The sequence below is a fragment of the Rhinolophus hipposideros genome (assembly GCF_964194185.1).
Source record: "Rhinolophus hipposideros genome assembly, chromosome: 20".
Lineage (NCBI taxonomy): Eukaryota > Metazoa > Chordata > Mammalia > Chiroptera > Rhinolophidae > Rhinolophus > Rhinolophus hipposideros.
The window spans coordinates 10,177,157-10,199,240 of NC_138066.1; the positions used below are offsets into that span (position 1 = coordinate 10,177,157).

Below are 22,084 nucleotides of genomic sequence, written 5' to 3' on the forward strand. Positions count from 1 at the left end.
AGACTGGTGGGAATGAAGTTTTGGGAAACTTCAGTTTCCAAAAATGTTGATTCGGGGGGCAAAGGGATGGGGAAAGGAACAAACAGAATCCTGGTCACTTAAAACATGTTACTGAGAAGCCCAGGTCATCTAGGGGTAGGAAGCGGACAGCTGGAAGCAAGTTGGAAATTGATGGGTAGGTCCCTGAGGGCCGCAAGATGCTGGCACCAGGTACTCACACAGTGGGGGCAACTCCATTTGCCCTCAGGAGCCCGGTCAAGCTCAGGATCAAGGCAGACGAGGTGGTAGGCACGAGGGCAGGTGTCGCACAGAATAATTTCCCCACCCTGCTGGCACACCTCACAGTAATCCTGGTGATCCGTCTCGTAGCCATCAACCTCCTCCTCCCCGGCCACTGCAGGACAGCCCAGGACTGTCATACACCCCAGTGGAGGCAAAGGGAACAGAGAGAAAGAAAGAGAGAGGGATTGGGGGAGGAGAAAGAGAGAGAAGGGTTGAATAAAGAAATCAAAATTGAAAATAAGAAAGACAACGAGGGAATAAGAGGAGAGCAGACTGACAGGATCCCACACAGCTAACATCCCCTTACCTTTCTTCTTTTTCCTTCCTGGCCGGCCTCTCTTTAGTTTCTTGGTTCGGACAGGGCCATCAGGCCGGCCTGAGGCACTGTGGACACTACCACTGTCCAGATCTGACTCCTCGGCCTCTGCTTCAGGTCCCTCATCGCTCTGAAAAACATACTGTCCATAGCCCAGTAGCTGTCAGGGAAGCCAACTTGATTCCACTCGCCTCCCCAAGCCTCTTGCTCCCGCTCCAGCTTCCCTCATGCACCCGTGTCTGTACCCTCAGCCCGTGGCCCACCCCCCAGGTGTATAGCAAATAGGGAGGGGCCACTCACCGAGCCTCCCTTCTTCCTCTTGCCACTCAGCAGCCCTAGTTTGATTTTGAGTGGTGCCATCTTCTTTCCCCGAAGCTTCTTGCGTCCATCAGTTACTCGGGGGCTCTTACTCCGCCTCTTATGGCCTGGACCTGAATGAAGAGTGGCGGTGAGGGAGAAAGAGCAGAGGTCATGACATCCTAGAGTAATAATGGACATCACAGCGTCCTCAGAACTCCTCTCTAGGGGCTACGGTTTCACTGAGAAAGCATTCCTGCAATAATCAGGGCTGAGAAGACAAGCAAGTTCTAGACTGTAATTTGAGACCGCGAGGTTTGGAGGGTGGGGTGACAGTTGTTCAAAGAGGGTTTCTTACCTTTGCCCTCTTTGGTTTTGGCTCTTCGGATGGGTGGGGGCTGGATATCAGCAGCAGGGGGCGCTGGAAGGGTGGGGGGTCCGGGCGGTGCTATGGGGGTGGCCGGTGAGACAGCAGCTGACACCTGCTCAGCTACAGCTGCAGCCGCTGCTGCGGCCGCTGCTGCGACAGCAGCTGCCGACCCCTTGAAGGGGTTATTGGCGCTGAACTCTCTCCACTTGGCCCCAAGGATGGTCATCATCTTAGACATTGGGATCTTAGGATTCTTCTTAGCAATTAGGGGCCTGTAAATATAAAAGCAGAAGACTCGAACCCTTCACAGATGGTCTGGGAATACTGCCATTTCCCCTCATCAATTAAGTCTATGTGCAAGCTAGGACTCCTGAGTGGTGAAAATGTGTCCTATTAAGAATAACATCAATTTGAAAATAAAAGTATTTTAAAAATGATTAAAAAAACAGGAAAAGTATTAACAGAAGCAAAATAAAATTTAAATGCACAGAAGATAAAAAAGGATAAAACAAAAAAATAACAATAAAAATGCTTAACTTTTGAATACCACTTGACTGTTCATAAAAGTTTCACATACATTGTATCTTATTTCATCCTCACAATAATACCACAAGTTGCTATGAAAGCAACTCAAGCAGTTGCTATGAAAAATGCTCTGCATTTTTCTAAGTTCCATGGGCCCTAAAGAAGGGACCCATCAGGGGCCATGCTACTTCTGCTCTGTGGTGGGTCACTTGTGGGGACACAGGTGACCATAGTGCTGACAAAAGCACTGTCTTCAGCAGTGAGGTAGGTGAGATAACTGTACTAATAACAGCTACCAGGTACTGAATGCTCCCTAGGAGCCATGCACTGACTGTACTGGAGTTTCCATTTATTACTCCTTCAAATCCCCACAAGACCCCTACAAGGTATGTACTATGATATCCCTATTTTACAAACGCAAAACTGAAGATCAAAGAAGTTGCCCAAGGTGAGACCAGGACCTAAACCTCAGCAGGCTGCCTCCAGAGTACTGAATTGTCCTTAACATGCCTGTTCCCCAAAAGGCATCTCTGCTATTCTCTACTCTACTTGGGAGCCACTGAAGCTCAGGTCCTGCCACCAGCAATGCATCCTCCGTTATTACTGAGGCCTAAGGAAGGGGCAAAGAATTTGGTAACTGAGCAGAGGAAATTGGGGAATGCTAACGTTCTCTCTCAGCTCATCTATGACTCAGAGAAGTGATGCCGGGGAAACTGGAACTTTTTGGAGCAGGGAAGCCCATCAGTCCTTACTATGTTCTGTCACTAGAGCATTTTCTAACCTAGCACTGGAATTATGACCCCCCCTCCCCCAGTGAAGGGTTCCTGTCGGTGGATCCTTAGAAGTCCAGGAATTCCCTGAAATGACATGTGGAATTTTGTATGTATGTGCTGTGAATTTCTCTGGAGCTCAGTTTCTTAGTTTTTATGAGACTCCAGAGGCGTCTAAGGTCTCCCCAAAATAAAAAGTGTCTGTTCTCAAGGACTCTCCAGTCCCCCCGCACCTCATGAACTGGCTAAAGGCTTTGTAGTTGGTGAGTGTGTGGTAATCTTCCTCAGAGTACACATGCTCCACGTCCTCTAGGCCCCAGGTCAGAAGCAGAGTTGCCGACGACTTCTGTTCTACCTGCTGGGAGAGACCAGGCTTCAGTGAGGTGAGTTCTTCTCAGCCCCTATCCTAGGCCTTCTCCATGTCCTCTACCTACCCACAAACTTCCCTGGGCTTTCTGCTGCAGGCTCCATGCTTCGGCCCAATCCCACCTCACCCATTATAGCCTCTCTACTTAGCCCCCACTTCCCCCAGGGCTCTCCCTCCTCATGCCAGTCTTTAATACTGATTTTTCCCGCCTTACTCCTTCAATCGACTCACCTTTTGTCCTCCATCTCCCTCCCCCTTTTTCCGCCGCTTTGTCTTCTTCTCCTTTTTTTCTCGGTGCTTCCGTCTCCTTTTCCGACCTGGTCCGGTTCCATATTCACTGCCTCCACTCTCTGACTTCTCCCTGTACTCATCTCGCTCAGAGCCAAATTCCTCCTCACTGTCCTAAAGGAGAAAAATAAAAATAACATTTCTTTAGCCCTACCATGTGCCAAGAACTGTTCTTAGCATAAACACACATTATCTCTTTTAATCATCACAATAATTCTGTAAGATACTAATTTATTTTTATCCACTTTGTTTTTTGCAGATGAGGAAACAGAGGCACAGAAAGCTAAATAAATTGCCCAAGACGACAGAGGACTGCTGGGCTCCAAATTCACACAGTCTACCTCCAGAGTCTGTGCATTCAACTGCTTCTCTCTGCTGCTAAGGCAAGTCATGTCAAAAACTGGGCTTCACTAGGTTAACAGTGAGAGAGGTTAAGGTCCCACATCTGTGAGACACAAGCCAACAAGAGTGGGGAGAAGTCAGTTCTCCCTGACTTCAGGATCCCCCATCCCTGTCCCTGTAATCAGGACCAGAGAAAATGCAGGTCTCTGAGAATGGGTCTCCCGAGCCTTACTGTAGAGATAGGAGTCCTCAACACTTACAAGCTTCTTGCGTTTTCGGGGTTTTCCTGGCTTGTTCTCCTTCTGCTTCTTGGGTCCTCGTTTTCTCTTCTTCACACCCAATGCTGAAGGCAGCAGCCGAATGTCATCCTTATCTTTGGAGCAGAGAACACCAGAAAACCTAAGCTTCTAGGGTCCCAGTCTTTGCGATCCCTCGACCTTACCCTTCCTCACTTCCTTGGTTCCCACTTTCCACTCTCTAGGAACTCAGGCATTAACTCCTCCAAATCTTGCTTCCCTTCACTGGATGCAAACAGAGAATCTTTCGAGTACTCTGGGATGCTCTGGTTCTGAATGGAAAGTCAAGGGTCAGAAGGCAAGAGCAGCCAAACCACTCCCTTCTCTCCTCTCCTACTTACAAGGGACCAGGCTCTAGGCCATGGGCTCTGACTGTGGCAGGTCCTTTCAGTCGCCGCCAGGGCTCCTCCTGCCTTCCCCCTCACTTAGCCAGCTGGCATCCTGCCCAGGAACTGGGGAAGCCATGCCCAGCTGCTGGCCTGGCCTGACCCCAACACTTGGAGTGGGGAGACACAAGCTGGCAGCTCCCTAAGCCAGATGCTGAGAAGGGAGAGCCAAAGGTGGACACCTGGGTTCTCACACTAACACCCTGGGGCCCTGACATCCTTTTTTCGAAGAGGGAGGCCTCTATTTATATTTCCGCAGATAATCACCCAGCCTCCTGTTACCCCAGCGCAACCTTGGAGGAAAAGAAATCCTCAGCTGGTCATTTTCACTTCTGGCCCACAGGATCATAGGCCTGGCTCCTTCATCACATCCTAATCCTACAGGAGAAAGTCTCCACAATTAGCTAAACATTCTTTCTCCTCATAAGTAGCCTGGAATCTGCCTGGAACCTATTTCCATATTCTTTCTCCCTTTGAGAATTCAGGGGCCCTACCATTTGTCCCAGGGTCTCACCCTTTGTCTACAAATCTAGTTCCAGACATCCTGACCCATGCATATATAAACAGTATGGAAAACCCAAACAAAGATATAGGAACAGACACACCTTACCTATGTATTCTCAAATGGACAAGCAGACACACAAACGCATGAGCACAAATCGAGGACAGCCTGTACCTGCTTTCAGCAGGGCTAGGTCCCTTTCTCCCCAGATATCTCTGTTAGAGAGGTCAGGGCTAGTTCTTCCCTGATGTCTCCCTGATTCAATCTCCATGACCCCTGCCCATCTGTGGAGGTTTAGGAGACAAAGTTACTCCACATAGAGGAAGATACTGGTGCCACACAGACATGGAGCCCTAGTTGGCCTCCCTCCCACAGCAAGCACTAGACTAACCAGCCAGACCTGTCTTGCTCAGGCAGAGGAGTCTGTGCAGGAGCGGGAAAAGCCTGGGCTCTGCCCAGCCCCTTGCTCTAGGACACACAATCCTTCCTCCTACAACAGCCAAGGGAAGATTAGCCACAATTAACACCGGAGGCCTGGGTTTCCATTGCCTCAGAATCCCGGCACCTCCTTCCTTCAATGCTACTTCTCAAAACTCCAGCATCCTGTGTCCTCTCCTGCAGGAAGACACTCTAGGATTGGGGATTTTGGGGGGGGGGGGCGGGCAGGGGGTGCCTGCAGAAAGCCCCGTGTGTGAAACAAGTGAGGATTTCAATCGGAAATAAAAAGTCAGTAAGCCACCATGCCCCAGCAAGCCAACTTTCTCTAACCCCAGGGACTTCGGTTAACGTGAACAGGGAAACAGGGCAGTGGCAAGGGCAGGCCAACTGGCTAACGATCAGGGAAACGGCCTCGGCCACCACTAGCTGGGGGTGGGGCACCACCTCTGGGACCTCGCAGCCAGTGAACTCCACTCCCCACCCCAGCGGGAGATTTCCGAACTTGGGAAGGCGGTGGCGGGTATAGGCTAAGGAGAATGGCGAGGAGAGGAAAGGGAGGGCAATAAAGCAAATCCAAGTCCCAACCTCTGTCTCACCAGCCACTCAATGCTGGCCCGGAGCCCAGACTCTCCCACATCCCCGGCTCAGATCTCGGGAAGACCGCGAGGGAGGAGGGTGGGCAAGGAGCGGAGGGCGGAGCCTGGCTGCCAGAGAAAGCAGGAGGAGACTCGCAGCAAGCCTCGCCTCCCGACCGCCCCTTTTCTTCTAATCTCACCATCAATCTCTCACACATATATTTATTTTTTCTCAAATTCCCCTCCCTCCCCCACAACGAACCACCATAATAGGTCTGCTGCACATGCGTATTACACGTAGGGGGTGGGTTTGTATCTTCAGACCTTTTGCAAAGAAACTACCAGAATTTTCCGCACCACCCACAATCATTCCCCACCCCCACCCCACCCCCAAGGAATCACATCTATATATTATGTTATATTATTTCTCTAGACTTGCCAGAAGGGGGAGGGAGAAGAAATGAGTTTTGGGCTTCCTGCTCCCTTCCCCCATCAACACGAGTGCTATTATTTTAAACGTTTAACAATGTAAGGAGACTGGAGAAGGGGGAAGGGATAAAATTGGTCTTGGGTTAAGAATGTAAAACAAAATGGTGAGAATCAAAGCAGTCAGAATGAAAAACAATAGAAACCTCTAATACACACAAATTCATATTCTAGAGAAGGATGAAAGAGGGCAGCCCGAGAAAATTTCCTTAGAGGAGGGTTATTTTGCCCACACTTAGAGAGACAAATAATGAGCAGACTAAAAATATTTTCCCAAAGTTTTACCTCAGAAAGTCATCTGAGGGGGGTGTATCTGGGTCACTCATTTGATTTGGAGGGCTGAAAGGGAAATAAAATCGCCCTGGGAGACAGAAAAGGTGGGTTTTCTTTTCAAATAAAGAATTTTAAAAACATTTGACGTTACTTCTCATCTATTCAGAAAGCAAAGAGGGAAAAGGGAGGGAGTGTTGACACAAAGACCCATCTCGACCTCAGATTCTTTCATGCTCCTCTCTTTCATACCCAAATCCGGGATCAAATACATTCCAAGTTCGGAATACAAATAGGTGACAGCGGCCAATACCCTAACATAACCTGACATACTCTTTCCCTCTTTTTAGCCCTTTGGCTGTTTTCCAAGCACCCCCCCTCCCCACAATTCTTTATTCCTTTTCCCTCCGCTAATCAGTGGGCTCTCTGGGATAACTTTCTAAAAACTTTTTCCTTTTTCAGAGAAGCCTGGTGGCGGTGAAGGAGACTTTATCCTGTTTCCATCAGACACGCATCCTTCTGTCCTCTTACGAAAGCACCCTACACTCCCTCAAAGGACGTTTGCCACACAAGCCACAGAGATCAATACGACAGTTTTACAAAGAACATGATGTTAGACGTTTTGAAGTTTGGTGCATTTGTGCTGCATGGCACCCAGAGGCCTGGGGATGTGGATGTCCCCTTTCCTTACCCAAGCAGGAAGTGTGAACACCCTAAAGATGTCACCTATCCTAAGAAGCCTAGAAATAACTCCACTAGGAGGGTGGTCTGAGTAAGGTCATTGCTGGGCTCCTGGTGCGGCAGCGGTCTGTCCCCTCCAGCACCCGGAGGAACTGCCCAGAGAGTGCCGGTGGCCTGTCATCCCGGGAGGTGGGGGGGAGTGGTGCTGAGTGATGGTCAAGCTGCAGAACAGCTGGGTGGGCAGTTCACGCCCCTCAACGTGGTCAGGGTGTGGGTGGTTTCAGCGTTAGTGACAGTGAATGGCAGCCACGTGAGAGTCACAGCTGGGCAGCTCGGCCACCCCAAACTGACAGGGTCATGCGGGGGAGGCGCACTTGACACAAAAGAGCCCCAGAGCAGAGGAAAGATGAATGGGGTGGAGCTGGGTGCATCTGGTTGCCCAGACCCTCGCCTCCCGCTCCCCAGTCCTAAGTGCCTGCTGTCCCTGTTACGAACTGTGGGGAGCAGGGGTAGGGGCAAGTCCGGTTCCAGGAAGTGGTCCGCGTGAAGTGTGGCCACCACCTGCCCCTAGTCTTCGGCAGCCCACAAACATTCACACAACCCCTCCCCCACGTGCCACCGCACGCCCGAGTTGGCGGGCACTGAAGTCCCCGCAGGTGGGGGGTCCGATGGACACCGCCCCCCTACCTTCACTATTCCTGAGGGGAAGGGGTTGAGGCCGCGGTCTGCTCCACACGCGGAAACCCCACTTTACCTCAGTCCAACCCCACCAGGACCAGAACCCGAGGGGCGCTCGCGCGGCCGCCCCTCCCCCACGTGCCCCTCCCCCACGCCGCCGTCCGGCCGCCAGGGTCTCCGCGGTCCCTCGCTCGGCCAGGGAGGGGGCCTTGGCTTCGCCTCGACCGTTTCCTGCCTACCCCCTCCCCGCCGAGGATGAAAAAAATATATATGTATCTCCTCCTCCTCCCCCGAAAGCCGCAACCGAGTGGCCCGGTCCGTGCGCGCAGCTCGCGCCCAGCGCTCTCCGGCCCGGGCGGCGGCGGCGGCGGGGGAGGGGTGCGGCGGGGGAGGGGAGGAGGCCTGGCCCCGCGGCCGCCGCGAACGTCGCCCGCCCGGACCGCTCGGACAGCCGCGGGGCGACGGGCCCGAGACGGCGCCCCGCACCCGGGATTCGCCTCGGTTCGGCCGCGCGGTGGGTGCCTCGCCCCCGCCGGGCCTCGCGCGCCTGCAGCTCCCACTCGGGCTGGGGGGAGGGGGGGAGTCGGGGCTGCCGCTTACCTGGCGGAGGGGGCGGCGGCGGCGGCGGCGGCGGGGGCAGAGGCGGCGGCGGCGGCGGCGGCGGCGGGAAGAGGTGGCAGCCGGGGGGGCTGTGGCGGTCGCGGCCCCGGTCGTGGCCCGGCCGGCGCCCGAGTACTCCCTCGTCGTCGTCCTCCTCATAGTCCTCGTCGGCCGCCTCCACCTCCTCCTCCTCCTCGTCGCCCTCTTCTTCCTCCTCTTCTTCCTCCTCCGACACCACCATCTCCTCCTCCTCCTCCTCCTCGTCCCTCAGAGGGGAAGCCATCCTGTGGCTCTGGCCCCCCCACCACCCCCCCACCCACCGCCCGCCCGCCTCCCCCACCGCTACCACCACCACCACCTCCTCCTCCTCCTCCTCCTCCTCCTCCTCCTCGGCGGCGGCGTCCTCCTCCTCCTCCTCACCGCCTCCCCCAGCCCCCCAAACCCCTGGGCCACCCCCCTCCAAAACCCCCACCCTCAGGGCCGCCGTCTGAGAAGGGGGGCCAACCACCCCAAAAATTTTTCTTGGAAAAAAATTGACTTTTTTTCCCCCTCTCTTCTTTCTCCCAAGAGAACAAGAAGGGGGGATTTAAAATATATATATATATGTATATATATATAAAAGTTTTCGACTACTCTCTACCCCCCTCTCCGTTGCTTTAAATATATTTAAATTCTGAGGGGGGCGCTCAGAAATATTTCTCAGAGCTGAGGCACTAAGATGGCCGCCTTGAAATTATTTTTAAAACAACCCCCCCTCCAGCACCGCCACCCCCTCCATGAAGAAGGGGAGAGGGGGGAAAAATCCCCTTTTAAAACAAAATGGCTGGCTTAATATTTTATTTTTCACCCCCTATACTCCTCCTTGTTACACCCCCATTTCTAAGCCTCTACCCAGAAACCCACAAATTTCCCCCTTTTTTCATAACTGATTAGTGCACAGATTAATAGAGATATTTTCCTTGTGTACTGAGTGTGTGTGTGCGCGCGCGCGCGCGCGCGTGTGCGCGCGCGGGGGGGGGCATGAAGGATTTCTGCATAAAACAAAAATGGCTGCTGTGACTAACTCCCCCCCTTATAAAAAATATTTGAGGGGGGGCATTAATCAGTACTCATGCTCAGTCTGACATCAGCATAAATTGTTAAAGGTTAACTAGTTAGATACTAATCCAACTAGATCTAATTTTTTTTCTTTACTAGTCTCTTCCTCCCCACCTCCCTTCTCTTAAAGAAAAGCTTTTTTTTTTTTTTTCTGAATACTTCAGAAGGGAGTGGTTTGATGTGAAGGCTTTTTTTCCCCTTCAGGCATTGAAAAGGAAAAAGATGAAATATATGTTTATATATAACTGTTTCTACATACCTCATTGAAGTCAAAACGCATTTAATTATGTACGTATCTTTTAAGCGAGACGTGATACTGGATTTTATTTCTTTCTTTAAAAAAGTGATAGAAATCCTAGTGACTTTTGGGGGAGAGATATGAATAGATACAATGATTGAGTTTTTTTTCCAAAGGAGTCCATGTTTGATTCTCCCCTTTACCCAGCCTTTTCAGTGATTTATAATTGTACATTTTATCTTCACCCTTTTCTCGTTTACCTTACCCTCCCTTTCCCCAATTGCTTGAATATAAAATTCATCTGACTTGGGAAATTAATTTAGGGGTAAATAGAACAGATTTTTAGAATAAAGGGGAAAGAGTCAAATCTGAAGATTGTGAAATGATTTTCTCTTTTCTCCTATTTCAGTATATTTCCCTTCCTCCATAATCTCCAACACTGATGAAGTGGAAGAAACTGAGATACGGTGAAAGAAAAGTAACCTGGACTGAGAATGACAGAGGTAGGGGGTTACACTCACATTTTCCTGTGACTCTGAACCATTATTTCCAACTATACCCCAGCGTTTATCTTATAGTGGTACCAGAAATCCGATGGAATATCGAAAAGGAGTCCAAAAGTAGCTTTCTCATCCAGAGACTTGATAAGAGAAGTTGTAAAATAAAATTTGCCAGTTGAACAATGCTAGCAAAGGAAGAAGGGTGAATGGCTCGGTTCTACCCTTTTTCAGTCTTGTCACCCTTTTCTTACTCTAGTTCTTTTGATCTCACTTTCCCCCTTCCCTTGCTTCCCATCCCATGCCTGTGAAGTCATTTCTCTCTTGGGTTATTTCCCTACCTCTTAAATATAGCTGCCAGCCACCCAACAACCCCTGCAGTGTTTGGGAGCACCTAAAGAAGGAAGGGTAGATAGGTAGCAACCAGAAAGTATTAGTGACAAGGAACACTATGCAGAGTTTTGCTTATGAGGCTAAAATGTTCTTTATTGATGTGCCCTCCATACACACACACTAATGTACTTTATTGAGCATTGATTTCCATCCTTTTCTTAACCTGAACTTTGGAATTTTTTTGCCCCTGTTCCCGTATCATTCCTGTATGAATCTAATTCCTATCTGTCTTCCATTTGATTTTGTTTTATCCTCTTTCTCAGTTTCTCTTCCTAGTCCATCTGGGTATCTCTCTTTTCTGTATGGGCCTCTCTGCACGTATGTCTTTATTTTTCACTGAGACTGTCTTTCTTATCCCTTTGACTGTCAGGCTCTAGCATCTCTAAGTGACTATCCATCTCTGTCTTCTTTCTGTTTACTTCTGTCTTCCGGGCTCTGAGTGCATGTGCCTCTTCCTCGTGTATGCCTGACTCCCCCTCTTTCTGGCCCTTCTGTGTGTGTCTGGGAAGAGTGTCCCCACGTGTATGTGGGCAACCCTACACATCATGTGTGCCGCAGTCTCTCTACCTCTGTTCCCTCTCCCTCTGTGCTGAGCGCCTCTGCCTGCCCGCCACATGTGCCACGAGCTGCAGGTGTGGGTGACTAAAGGTGGCTGTGTGCTCCCTGTACAAACATTTATCACTCTCGAGTGTGTGCTTTGCATGTAGATCTCTTAATTTGCCTGATTCTCCCTCTTGTCCATCTCCCCCTCTGCCTACCCGCATCTCCTGTTCTCTCCCTACTAACTTCTTGATTTTTCTTCTACTATCCTTGTTTCTGCCTGTTTTTCTACCTACTTACTTCTATTATGGTGTCTGTCTGCCTGCCTGCCTGCCTGCTGGTCTGCTCCTCCCTGACTGGCTGGCAGCCTTTTTCTCTCTGGTTGTCTGTCTGCTTTGCTGGCTGTTTGCCCACCACTCTCTCTCTCTCTCTCTCTCTCTCTAGCCATCTGTCTCCCTGCCTGCCTGTCTCTATCACTTTTAGCCCGGGTTTTTCTACCTTCTATGCCCTGCCATGGTTCCCTGTCTTGGCTTATCTTATCCTCCTTCTTGTTCCTCCTCTTATTTATGCTTGTTAAGTTCCTGATTTTTCCTTGCCTCCCGTTATGTCTGTCTGCTTGCCTATCTACTCTACTTGCTTGCTGCTATCCCACTGTTTAATGCTTGCATCTTTTAAGTCTGTCTGCTTATCAGCTTTTTTTCCCTTGGCTTTTCTATCCCAACATCTCATCAATGGTGATGGCCTGTACCCCAAACCTCTCAGTGCCCCTTTGCCCCAAAGTCTTATCCTCCTTCTTGCCATATCCTCTACCTTGCCTTCTCTCACTGCTTACCTCCATTTCAGTTGTCTCTTTTTCTGTCTTTCTGGTTCCTCAGAGAGTCTGCCTGCCTCAGTCGTTTTGCCATTTTCCCAGTCTCTCCTTGTCTTCCTGCCTTTTTGCTGTCTCTGGCTGGCTGGCTCTTGCTGTCCACATCTCTGCTTGCTTTCCTTTTACTTCTTTTTTTCAATCAACTTTTAAATAGATGGTGTATACACACGTACAAAATGTTTAAAGTACTAAAAGTGTCCTGTGAAGAGTAAGCCTCCCTTCCTATCCTTCTCCTCCAGCACCCAGTTTCTCTCCTCAGAGCTGGCCACTACTTCACATGTCTTGGATATTGTTCCAGAGAAGAGCACACATATATGTCTGCTTGCTTTTTGATGTACTCCTTCCTACTTCTCTCCCAGTTTTGCTGGATGCTTCTTCTTCTGTTAGTCTGTCAGTACTCCTTCCTATTTTGCTGGGCTTGTCATCTCTTGCCTGTTGTCTTTTTCAGTCTACTTTATGGCACTTGTCTTTTTGATTGACTGGTTGCTAGTTGTATGCTTATACTACCAGTACCTGAGGAGCATTCAGGACAGGCTTGCCCTCTCCTAATCTGTTCTATGCATAATAAGTTATCTTGATGACAGCACACTTCTGCTGGTCTCTTCATCATTGAAGTATGTATTAATGAGAAAGAACATGAATGCACTGATAGTACTGAAAAAATACTATACAAATATAGGTATAATTTAATAAGTACACATAGTTTATAAGCTGAGCTTACAGGAACACAGTAGATACACGCCTGCTCTGCCTTTCCCACATCTACATGAATTCTTTAAAAGCATATGAATATAGATCCTTTTAGGTTCAGCAGCACTCTTTGGCTGTTGACCTAGGCCTGTCCAAGAAGTTTGTCTTGGTCCTAGCCTTAAAAATCTTTGCTTCTTACTAAAACTTTTCTCCCTTTTCATCCTTCCTATAGCTCTTCTCACCTGCCACCTTAGTGATGTTATAATTCATTGGGGGAAAGAAAGACACAGCCTCTATCCAGGTCTCTTCAGAAAGATGATGATAAAACTTTTACACAGTTCTTTCATTTCTGCTTTTTTATTGCCTGCATTCCTGAATGTAATGGTTTCAGCCTCTATCTTTGTGTCTCTCTTCTGTCTTTCCCTCGTTTCCCACTCTCACTTCTCTTTTCTTGGTTCTGTCTTTCCTCTTAACTCTCTGTCTTGGGCTACATTCTAGCTTCTCTTTCTGATTGGCTACCTTCTCTCTCTTCTGTGTGATTGGCCTGTATCCCTGTATCCCTCCATCACCCCATCTGTCTGCTGGATTCTCCCTGTCTGCTTGCAGTAATGTATGTGATAGCACTTTATAAATTATAAAGCACTGGGTAGTATAAAACATTATTATTACTTAGTTTCCTTTCTTTTCTTATTATTTCCTTTATTTCCGTATGCCTTCCGTCTCTTTTTCTCTTCCTTTCTATTTGTCTCTGTCCTTGTTGGTGGTTTTACCTGCTTCTCTGTCAGTCATTCTCCTTTCTTTCCTTGCCAGCCTGTTTGTTTTCTGGCATCCTTCTTTTCTGTCTGCTCAGTTCTTGTGTCTCTCCTTCTCTGTTTCCAGGTTCCTCTACATTTCTTTTATCTGTCTATTCTGTCTGTCCTTAGGCCTTTTATCTGTGCCTCTGTGTCTCACTGTCTTTAGCTGCTTGTCTTCCTGACTGTCATTTTTAATGTGGACACCATTCTGTGCCTTTTGCTATTTTCTTGTACTTCAAAAAAATAAAAATAAAATAATTTAAATACCATATGACTAATTGGTAGAGGAGAATATTTTTTGTTTTTAATGAGAAAACCATTAAATGAGAACAAGAAAGGCAGGCAGCTGTCAAATGCAAACCCAAAATTAGCTTGTGCCACCCCCACAAAAAAAGAAAAACATTGTAAGGGACTCCCAAGATTTTTTTTACTTAAAGCAAAAGCAAGAAACTTATCCAAAGCAATAGTTTCTAACGTTTTTTTGGATCATAGAAACTTATAAACCCTTCCCCCAGAAAAACAGTAAATATATAAAATATGACATATGTTTTCATGACCCTGACGTCTGTGTACCCCAGGGTAAAACCCTGATGTAGGGAACCAATGAGACTGATTAATAGAGCATAGACATGAACTTATGCAACAAAGCAGATCGAAGAACTGAAAAAACACTTTGCAATCTATGATTTTCTATCTAAGCAGATGTTAAAGAAATTCCCAGTTGTCTTTTGAAATATATAGATTAGTGATAATAATGAAAGGCACGTAAATGCTGAGGATAATATGGAATTTTAGAGATAGAATTCTAAGCCAGTGGTTCCCAAAATGACTAAGTTTGCCATCTGTCCTTTCCTTGTAAGGTATGTCCTTTGTTCTGAGATTATGCATTTCTTTTGTGTATTTTTATAGACAGTAAATATGTAATAACTTTATATGTAAAAACATATAACACACACATATATTATACACACACAGACACACACACACACACAGAGGGTGCCAAAAATGTGTACACATTTTAAGAAAGGAAAAAACTATTAAAATTGTAATACTCAATATGTACTGATAACAAAAGATGAATGTAAGTCATGTGTATACATTTTTTTGGCACCCCAGTATACATACACACACATGATTATATATTTTAACCATATATTTGTTAAAAATGACCCTTCTAAAAATGATTAAGATCTGTATGGAAGGATGTCCATGATAGATTTTATGGAGAGAGAGATAGAAAATGACTTTTCGTACTTCTGTACAATTTGAATAGAACATGCATGTACTTCTTTTAGTTACAAAATATTTGTAATATCTTTCTATTAAATGATGATGAGTATATAAGTTTGGGTTTTGTTGTTCTTAATGTTCTTACTTAGCACAATAAAAAGTCAGCAACTCCATGTTGAGGACTTTTTTTTTTTTTTTTTTTTTTATGTTTTGTGGTCATTGAAATCTAGAAGTCTGGGACCCACTGCTTTAACCTAACCTTTTCTTGATTTCATGAAGAAACTTTAGACCTTCATATACCATATGCATGATTTGCCATATTTATATACCAACTATACTATTATATGCATACTCTTTATCTTTAAGTCAGTTCACTTTTTCTTAACTTAGATGAATGTCCTTTAAAGATTAATTTTATAATACTAAGAAATAACATCTATAAATCCTTGATTTGATAGAGTAATTATATTTTTCTAATTTACTTGAAAATAAAAAGCATCTTGCGTGCTATCAATGGTATAGGAACCATATTTTAGGAAATATCATTTTGATCTAATTTTGTAGGTATAGAAATTGGGGCCCAGATGTTCAAAGGATTGCCTAAGATCAAGTTAGTTGTTAGGGACAGAACCAGGACTTAAACTTATATTTTCCAATTTATCTTTCTACTGTTTACTAAATGACTTCTAAGTCAATGGGATCCGTAGAGTTTTATTAAAGGAACTAATATGTGAAATTGATCATTACATATATAACTTTTTGTATATAACAACTATATTACAGAACTGGCAATGATCAATTTAATTGTAACTTTTAAACTTACATATTTTCTGACACAGAGTTCTACTTCTTACCATCTACCCTAGAGAAACACCTAGTACATTGTGCATAAGGTGACAGGTATAAAGATGTTCATTACAACATTGTAAGAGCAAAAAATTATAAATACCCTAAATCTCCAACAGTAAGGAACAGCTAAGTAAACTACATAGAAATTAAGAAAAATGAGTTACATCTATTGAATACATAGTAAGATTTCTTTACTATACTGTTGAATGGAAAAAAGCAAGTTGCAAAGAAATATATATATATGTATTATGCTATTTAGGTAACTTGTATTTAAGAAGCTAAAAACAATACTACATGTTTCCACAGATACATTTATACATGTATAAATGCCTTTGAAAATTCTGGGCATATACATACAAAATTAGTAACAGTTATTTTTAGGAAGGAATAGTCAAGGGGAATATTTAGCTTTATTAATCTGAATTTTTACATTTATTATTTGTGTAAACAAATTTAAGTAACCTCATGATCACATTAACAAATGAAGCCAAATGGAACAAAAAGTAGTATGATTCGCTAAAGAAATTCATTCCTTACTAATCTCTAGTTCTTTGGGGAGAAAAATACGTAAGCAAAGTATAATTAGCAGATGTAATGTAGTTAGTTAGACTTTTGAAAACATTAGTGAGGTTCCAGTTTAAAAACTGAAATATGAGGGAAAGAAAGGAAAGGCATAGAAGAATATATGTAATATGGAATCATTGATAAAAGAAAAAATATATGAATATCCATAGAATATTCCTGGAAGAATACACAAGTAACTGCAGTAGTTACCACTGGAAAGGGAACACTTATTTTTTCATTGTGCATCTTTTAAAGCAACTTGAAAACTTTTTAGTGACCAAGGGATTAGCTAGATGGAGGAAAGAGAGACATTTTTTGAGATCAGATATAAACACATAGAAAAGTTAATTAACAGTATGTGGTAGTGATGATTATTATGGGCTGTAAAATCTGAGTGTTCAGAGAAGAGAGATCTTGTGGGGGGAAGGTGGACCAGTGAAGAATTTTCATATGTAGTTTTATTTGAAGTAGGCCCCAAATGGTAACTAAGATTTATATAGCAAAGAAGAAGGGCCGTCTAGGTTCAGTAAGAAAGTATTTAGCAAGTAGTGAACTTTTTCATCTGACTAGAGTGGTAAGTTCATGATAGAAAGTTATAGTAGGTGTTCATACCTCTTTAAAGGGTAAGAATTGTTAGTATATCAAGTGAAGAGTAGAGGCCAGAACCTTGGAAGAACTTTGAAGACTGTAAGAGAGAGAAGAAAAAGAAAAGAAATAGAAATTGTTAGAGTTGTAGGTACACCAGATAGTGTTATTGTGGTAAAGGAAGAAGACAATTCCAGAAGGAAGGCATAATCATTGATGCTGCATGCTTCGTGGAGGTCAAAAAGAGTACCAACTGACAGTTCCTCAGAAAGTTAAATATAGAGCTACCATGTTACCCAGCAATTCAGTCCTAGGTGTATATACCCAAGAGAATTGAAATATATGAATCTTCGTAGGAGAATTATTCATCATAACCTAAAAGTGGAAGCAACCCAAATATCCATAAACTGAGGAATGGATAAACAAAAATATAGTATATCCATACAATATTATTATTCAGCCATAAAAAGAATTAAGTACTGATATATGAAGGTCAGACGATTAAGTTCGCAAACTCATTCTAGAAAAAGTGCTACATATCTCATTGCTGAATATCACTGCGGGCACCTTCTAAGTACTCCCCTTGGGAAGCTATGCACCAATGCCAGCACCTAGTCCACCCTTCAAAGCAATTTTGGAACTCTTTTTCTGGAATGGCCATCAGAGCTGTTGTCATGTTACCCTTGATGTCCTGAATGTCATCAAAATGTCTTCCTTTTAATATATCCTTTATCTTCAGATAAAGAAAGAAGTTATTGGAGGCTAGATCAGGTGAGTAGGGAAGGTGTTCCAATACAGTTACTTGTTTACTGGCTAAAAACTCCCTCACAGACAGTGAGCTGGTGCATTGTCATGATGCAAGAACCATGAATTGTTGGCGAAAAGTTCAGGTCATCTAACTATTTTCACGCAGCCTTTTCAGCTCTTCCAAATAGTGAACATAGTTAACTGTCCAGTTGGTACAAATTCATAATGAATAATTCCTCTGATATCAAAAAACATTAACAAGATCGTTGCAACAAGTTCACGAACTGAATTGTCAGACCTCGTATGCTACAATATGGATGAATCTTGAAATTATGCTAAGTGAAAGAAACTGGACATAAAAGGCCACATACTATACGATTCCATTTATATGAAAGGTCCAGAATAGATAAATTCACAGAGATAGAAAATAGATCAGTGGTCATCAGGGGTTGAGGGGAGAGGAGAATGGGGAATGACTGCTAACGGGTATGGAATTTCTTTTCTCAGTGATGAAAATGTTCTGGAATTAAGTATTGGTGATAGCTGCACAACCTTGTGACTATATTAAAAACTCCTTAATTGTATGCTTTAAAATGGTGAATTTTATGGTGTGTGAATTATATCAATGTTTTTTGAAGACTGCAAACTAAGAAAAGTATTATATTTGGCAGCTACTTTGCATGAGGAAGTTACATAGCAGTTAAAGATTATGAAAAACCATTAAAATGTTGCTTATAGAGGTTTGTAATTTAAAAATTCTATCTATTGAGAACTATTTCATAGTTTCAAAAGGATATATAACATACATCAACCACAAAGAATATTAAAATGAACATATGTACCCATCATCTGATTTAATAAATATAACAATGGTAAGATCTTTAAAGCCTCAGATGATCTTCCATATTCCACATTCCTCTCCTGCCCCTACTAAGCATACTGAACATTGTGTTATCATTCCCTTGCTTTTTCTTTGACATTAGTTCCCTTCCTACCTGTAACTTCTTAATTTAAAAAATTTCCAACCTACAGAAAAGTTGGAGTACAATGGACACCTGTATATAAACTCTTCATCTAGATTTACTGGTTGTTAAACCTTGTGCCAAGTTGACAAAATGACTTGAACAAATGCTTACGATCTAATGTTAACTGCATAAAACAATATAAAATCCTATGTATAATATAATCACAACCACATAGGAAAATACTAAAAGGAAGTGGTTAAAATGTTAATAGTGGTTTCTGCTGAGTGATAAAGACTAAGAGTGATTTTTGTTTTGCATCTTTAGGCTTCTCTACCTGGAATTTTCTGTGAAGAGCACATACTCTAATGAAAAAGAAAACTGAGTTTAAAAATTTAATTTAAAAAGTGTATGGAAAGAGAGAGAATTGGAGATAGTATCAAACATTTAGTCATAAAGTTGGGTAGTCCCAAAAATAATATGGACAATAAACCTAGAAATAGACCATATACCTGAGGGAATTAATTATTTCCACAGTTGCTTTCAGATTCCTCCATCATGTATGCAAAGGATCCGGCAGTCTGGCTGGGTACCCCTCCACTTCTCTTCCTCATCGTCATTTGCTTACCTCCTGATCATTCCCCTCATTCACTGAAGACTGACCTGGCTCAGTCCTGCCCTCAACTTCCTAACCCAGAGACCTTTCCATTCCGCATCTGGCAAAAACAAACATTTTTTTTCCCTTTTGACATTGCTTTGTAACAATTTCTTAATAGTTTTCCATTGACTGGCCAACTAGAAATGACTTTCTTTTCATCTTTTGTCAGGCCCCAGTTGTTTCAGCAGAATTGCCCTGACACCTTCCCTGGCTGATTAACTGTCTTTCAAGTTATAGATTTGTCATGGTAAATGCTAGCTCCAAGCTGGCTTCCTCATTCTGCTTGCTGTTGGGCCCTTTCACCATCTAGCTCTCTGGACAATGAGAGTCATTTTCATTTCAGACTAAGTTAGATATGATTAGTAAATTAAAATCAACTAATTAAAAAATATATTCTATATTCCAAAATTGTATAACTTCTAAAATGTACTGTGGAGCCAAATAATGAAGTTATCCTCTTTCTCCATTAGAGAAAGAGTTTGAGCTTTGGAGTCAGGTAGCACCTAGAATCCAAGTACTGCCACTTACTAACAGTGACTCTGGGCAAGCTACTTATCCCTCAAGTTTCAGTTCCCTCATCTGTAAAAGAGGCATATTAATGCCTACCTTACATGGTTGTAGCGAGGTTCGTAAAGCACTAGCTATAAGGCACTCAACAATTGGATTAAGAAGTACAAATTGGTAGTTACAAGAGTCACAGGGGTGTAAACTACAGTATAGGGAACATGATTAATAATATAAACACTATGTATAGTGTCAATGGGTACTAGACTTATTGGGAGGATCACTTCGTAAATTAGATAACTGTCTAACCACTGTGCTGTACACCTGAAATTAACATAAAATAATATTGAATGTCAACTGTAATTTTTAAAAAATAATCACACGGATATGTAGTACAGCACAGGAAATATAGTCAATAATATTCTAATAACTATGTATAGTGTCAGATGGGTAATAGACTTACTGGGTTATTACTTTGTGAAGTATATAAATGTCTAATCACTATGTTGCTTTGTCCACCTGAAACTAATAAGTAAAGTTCAAAAAAAATAATTGGTAGCTATTATTCTAAACAATAAGTTTACTATTAGCCATTTCTCAATTGGAAGAGATTCACTTAAGATGATTGCAAGGTGAGAAGATTCATGACCCAAGTTATGAATAATAGCACCTTAAACAGAGGCAAAGTGCTGACTTTAGTTAATCTTGCTCCCAGTAATTGGCCCCATTTCCTTGCTTTCCCTGCTTTATATAAATAAGCTAAGCTCAGGCATGATAGGAAACAAACCACATTTTACTGGACTCAAATAATTGTGCTAATGGAGACACAAACACTGTTAGGTCAGAAACCAAATGTTAGTCACAGATATGGTCTACTGATTTTCTAATCAAGACAGATGTTACCTGGATGCCAAATAATGTCAAATCTTGGGAAATCCCAAGAGAAGCATTCATTACTAACTAAATAGTGGCCAGCACAAGGAGAAGGAATGAAAACTAAAATTTTTGAGTGCTTTTTCCAAGGACCTTTTATACTGCTGGGCATTTTCCTACATCTTATTTTCAATCTTCTCAACACTGTAAGGTAGCTTCTTTTTAAGTGACCATGTCCTGGTTTATGCCTATTGTCCCTAGTGAAATTATACTTCTGTCATCTATATTTTATGTTATAGAAATGGAATCTAGAAGAAGGAAAGTATTCTGTGCATGGTTACAAAGTCAGAAAACTCCTTTCAGCAGTTGGATTTCTTCTGTGAATATCCCATCCATACCTCATCCAACTGCAGCCTGACTTCTCTAACACACACCATTTTGCTGTTTGCTAAATCCATGGAAATTCAAGTTCTTATCTTGACCTCTAATGCAACATTTCACACTGTTTACCATTGCCTTCTCTCAAATATTAGGTTGGTATAAAAGTAATTGCAGTTTTTGCAATTTCTAATCTTTTAAGCCTCAATTACTTTTGCACCAACCTAATACCTTCTCTCTGGCACCATATTCCTGAGTCTCTCTCACCACTCTGGCTTTTCCAAGTCTCCTTTTTCTCCCTCCGTCCCTTAGATATTGTTCCTCCCAGGCGCTCCACTTAGATCACACTTCGTTGTCCAGGTTATCTTATCCTTGACTTTGGCAACAGTTACTCTGATTCTCACACCTATAACTAGCCCAGAGCTCTCTTCAGGATCTAGTCCCATATATCCAGTAAGATCTGGATATCTGTATTTGCATGCCCCAGAGTCACTTCATACAGCTAACTAAAAATACATCATTTTCTCCCCCAGATTCCTTGTCCAGCATTCTCCCTCCCCATCAGTCACCCAGGCCGGAAACTTGGGTGTCATCCTTAATGGCTCCCTCTGCCCCACACCCCCTCCCAGTAAATTATTGAGTTGCATAATTGTCTCGTAACTTCAGTTCATATTCTCTGATCCCCACTGCCACTAACTTTAGTTCCGGCTGCCTTCATCTCTTTCCTGGACTGCGGCAAGATCATGAGTCTCTGTCTCCACTTTCTTCCCCTCCCTTTTTCTCCCCTCCAATCCATTTTCTCTTGACATGTAGTCAAGTCACCTTTTAAAAATGTAAATCTGATCAAGCCATTCTCCCTATAAAACCTATGACCCTGAATTGTACGCTTTAAAGGGGTGAATTTTATAGTATGTAAATTATATCTCAATTTTTAAAAAGGTAACCTGGTTGACACAGCCTTGCATGACCTGGTCTGGCCTTATCCTCCATCATTGCCCACCCTCCTCTGGCCTCCCATCTCCCCTTAGCTTTACTGTGATGCACTTGCTCCTTGCTTCTGAGCTCTCCACCTACTGTCTCACCTCTAAACTGTGCACTATTTATGCCATTTATTCTTTCTCCTTACTCTCTTCCTCCTCTCCACTTG

At 43.8% G+C, this 22,084-nt stretch overlaps 2 protein-coding genes and 1 long non-coding RNA gene across 12 annotated transcripts in view; 1 reads left to right on the forward strand and 2 right to left on the reverse strand.

The window, feature by feature from the left end:
- Positions 1-8,777, reverse strand: part of CHD3 (chromodomain helicase DNA binding protein 3) — a 25,281-nt gene extending 16,504 nt beyond the window's left edge. For 6 of the 10 annotated variants that reach the window (XM_081029687.1, XM_081029684.1, XM_081029686.1 and 3 more), the window contains exons 1-8: positions 8,470-8,777; positions 3,818-3,930; positions 3,159-3,329; positions 2,794-2,918; positions 1,254-1,537; positions 899-1,029; positions 590-740; positions 219-412 (exon numbers count right to left, since the gene is read on the reverse strand). In XM_081029687.1, the coding sequence (XP_080885813.1) occupies positions 219-412; positions 590-740; positions 899-1,029; positions 1,254-1,537; positions 2,794-2,918; positions 3,159-3,329; positions 3,818-3,930; positions 8,470-8,752 (1,452 nt within the window). In that variant the 5' untranslated portion in view covers positions 8,753-8,777. The remainder of the gene's footprint in view (positions 1-218; positions 413-589; positions 741-898; positions 1,030-1,253; positions 1,538-2,793; positions 2,919-3,158; positions 3,330-3,817; positions 3,931-8,469) is intronic. The other 4 variants (XM_081029688.1, XM_081029680.1, XM_081029682.1 and 1 more) reach the window with 2 other exon arrangements.
- Positions 8,242-22,084, forward strand: part of LOC308489073 — an 18,103-nt gene continuing 4,260 nt past the window's right edge. Inside the window, exons 1-2 of the long non-coding RNA XR_013992043.1 lie at positions 8,242-8,383; positions 10,215-10,308. This is a non-coding gene — a long non-coding RNA (uncharacterized lncRNA). The remainder of the gene's footprint in view (positions 8,384-10,214; positions 10,309-22,084) is intronic.
- CYB5D1 (cytochrome b5 domain containing 1) overlaps positions 15,036-22,084 on the reverse strand; it is a 15,765-nt gene continuing 8,716 nt past the window's right edge. The window contains exon 4 of the mRNA XM_081029690.1: positions 15,036-16,915. Coding sequence (XP_080885816.1) covers positions 16,847-16,915 — 69 coding nt within the window. The 3' untranslated portion in view covers positions 15,036-16,846. The remainder of the gene's footprint in view (positions 16,916-22,084) is intronic.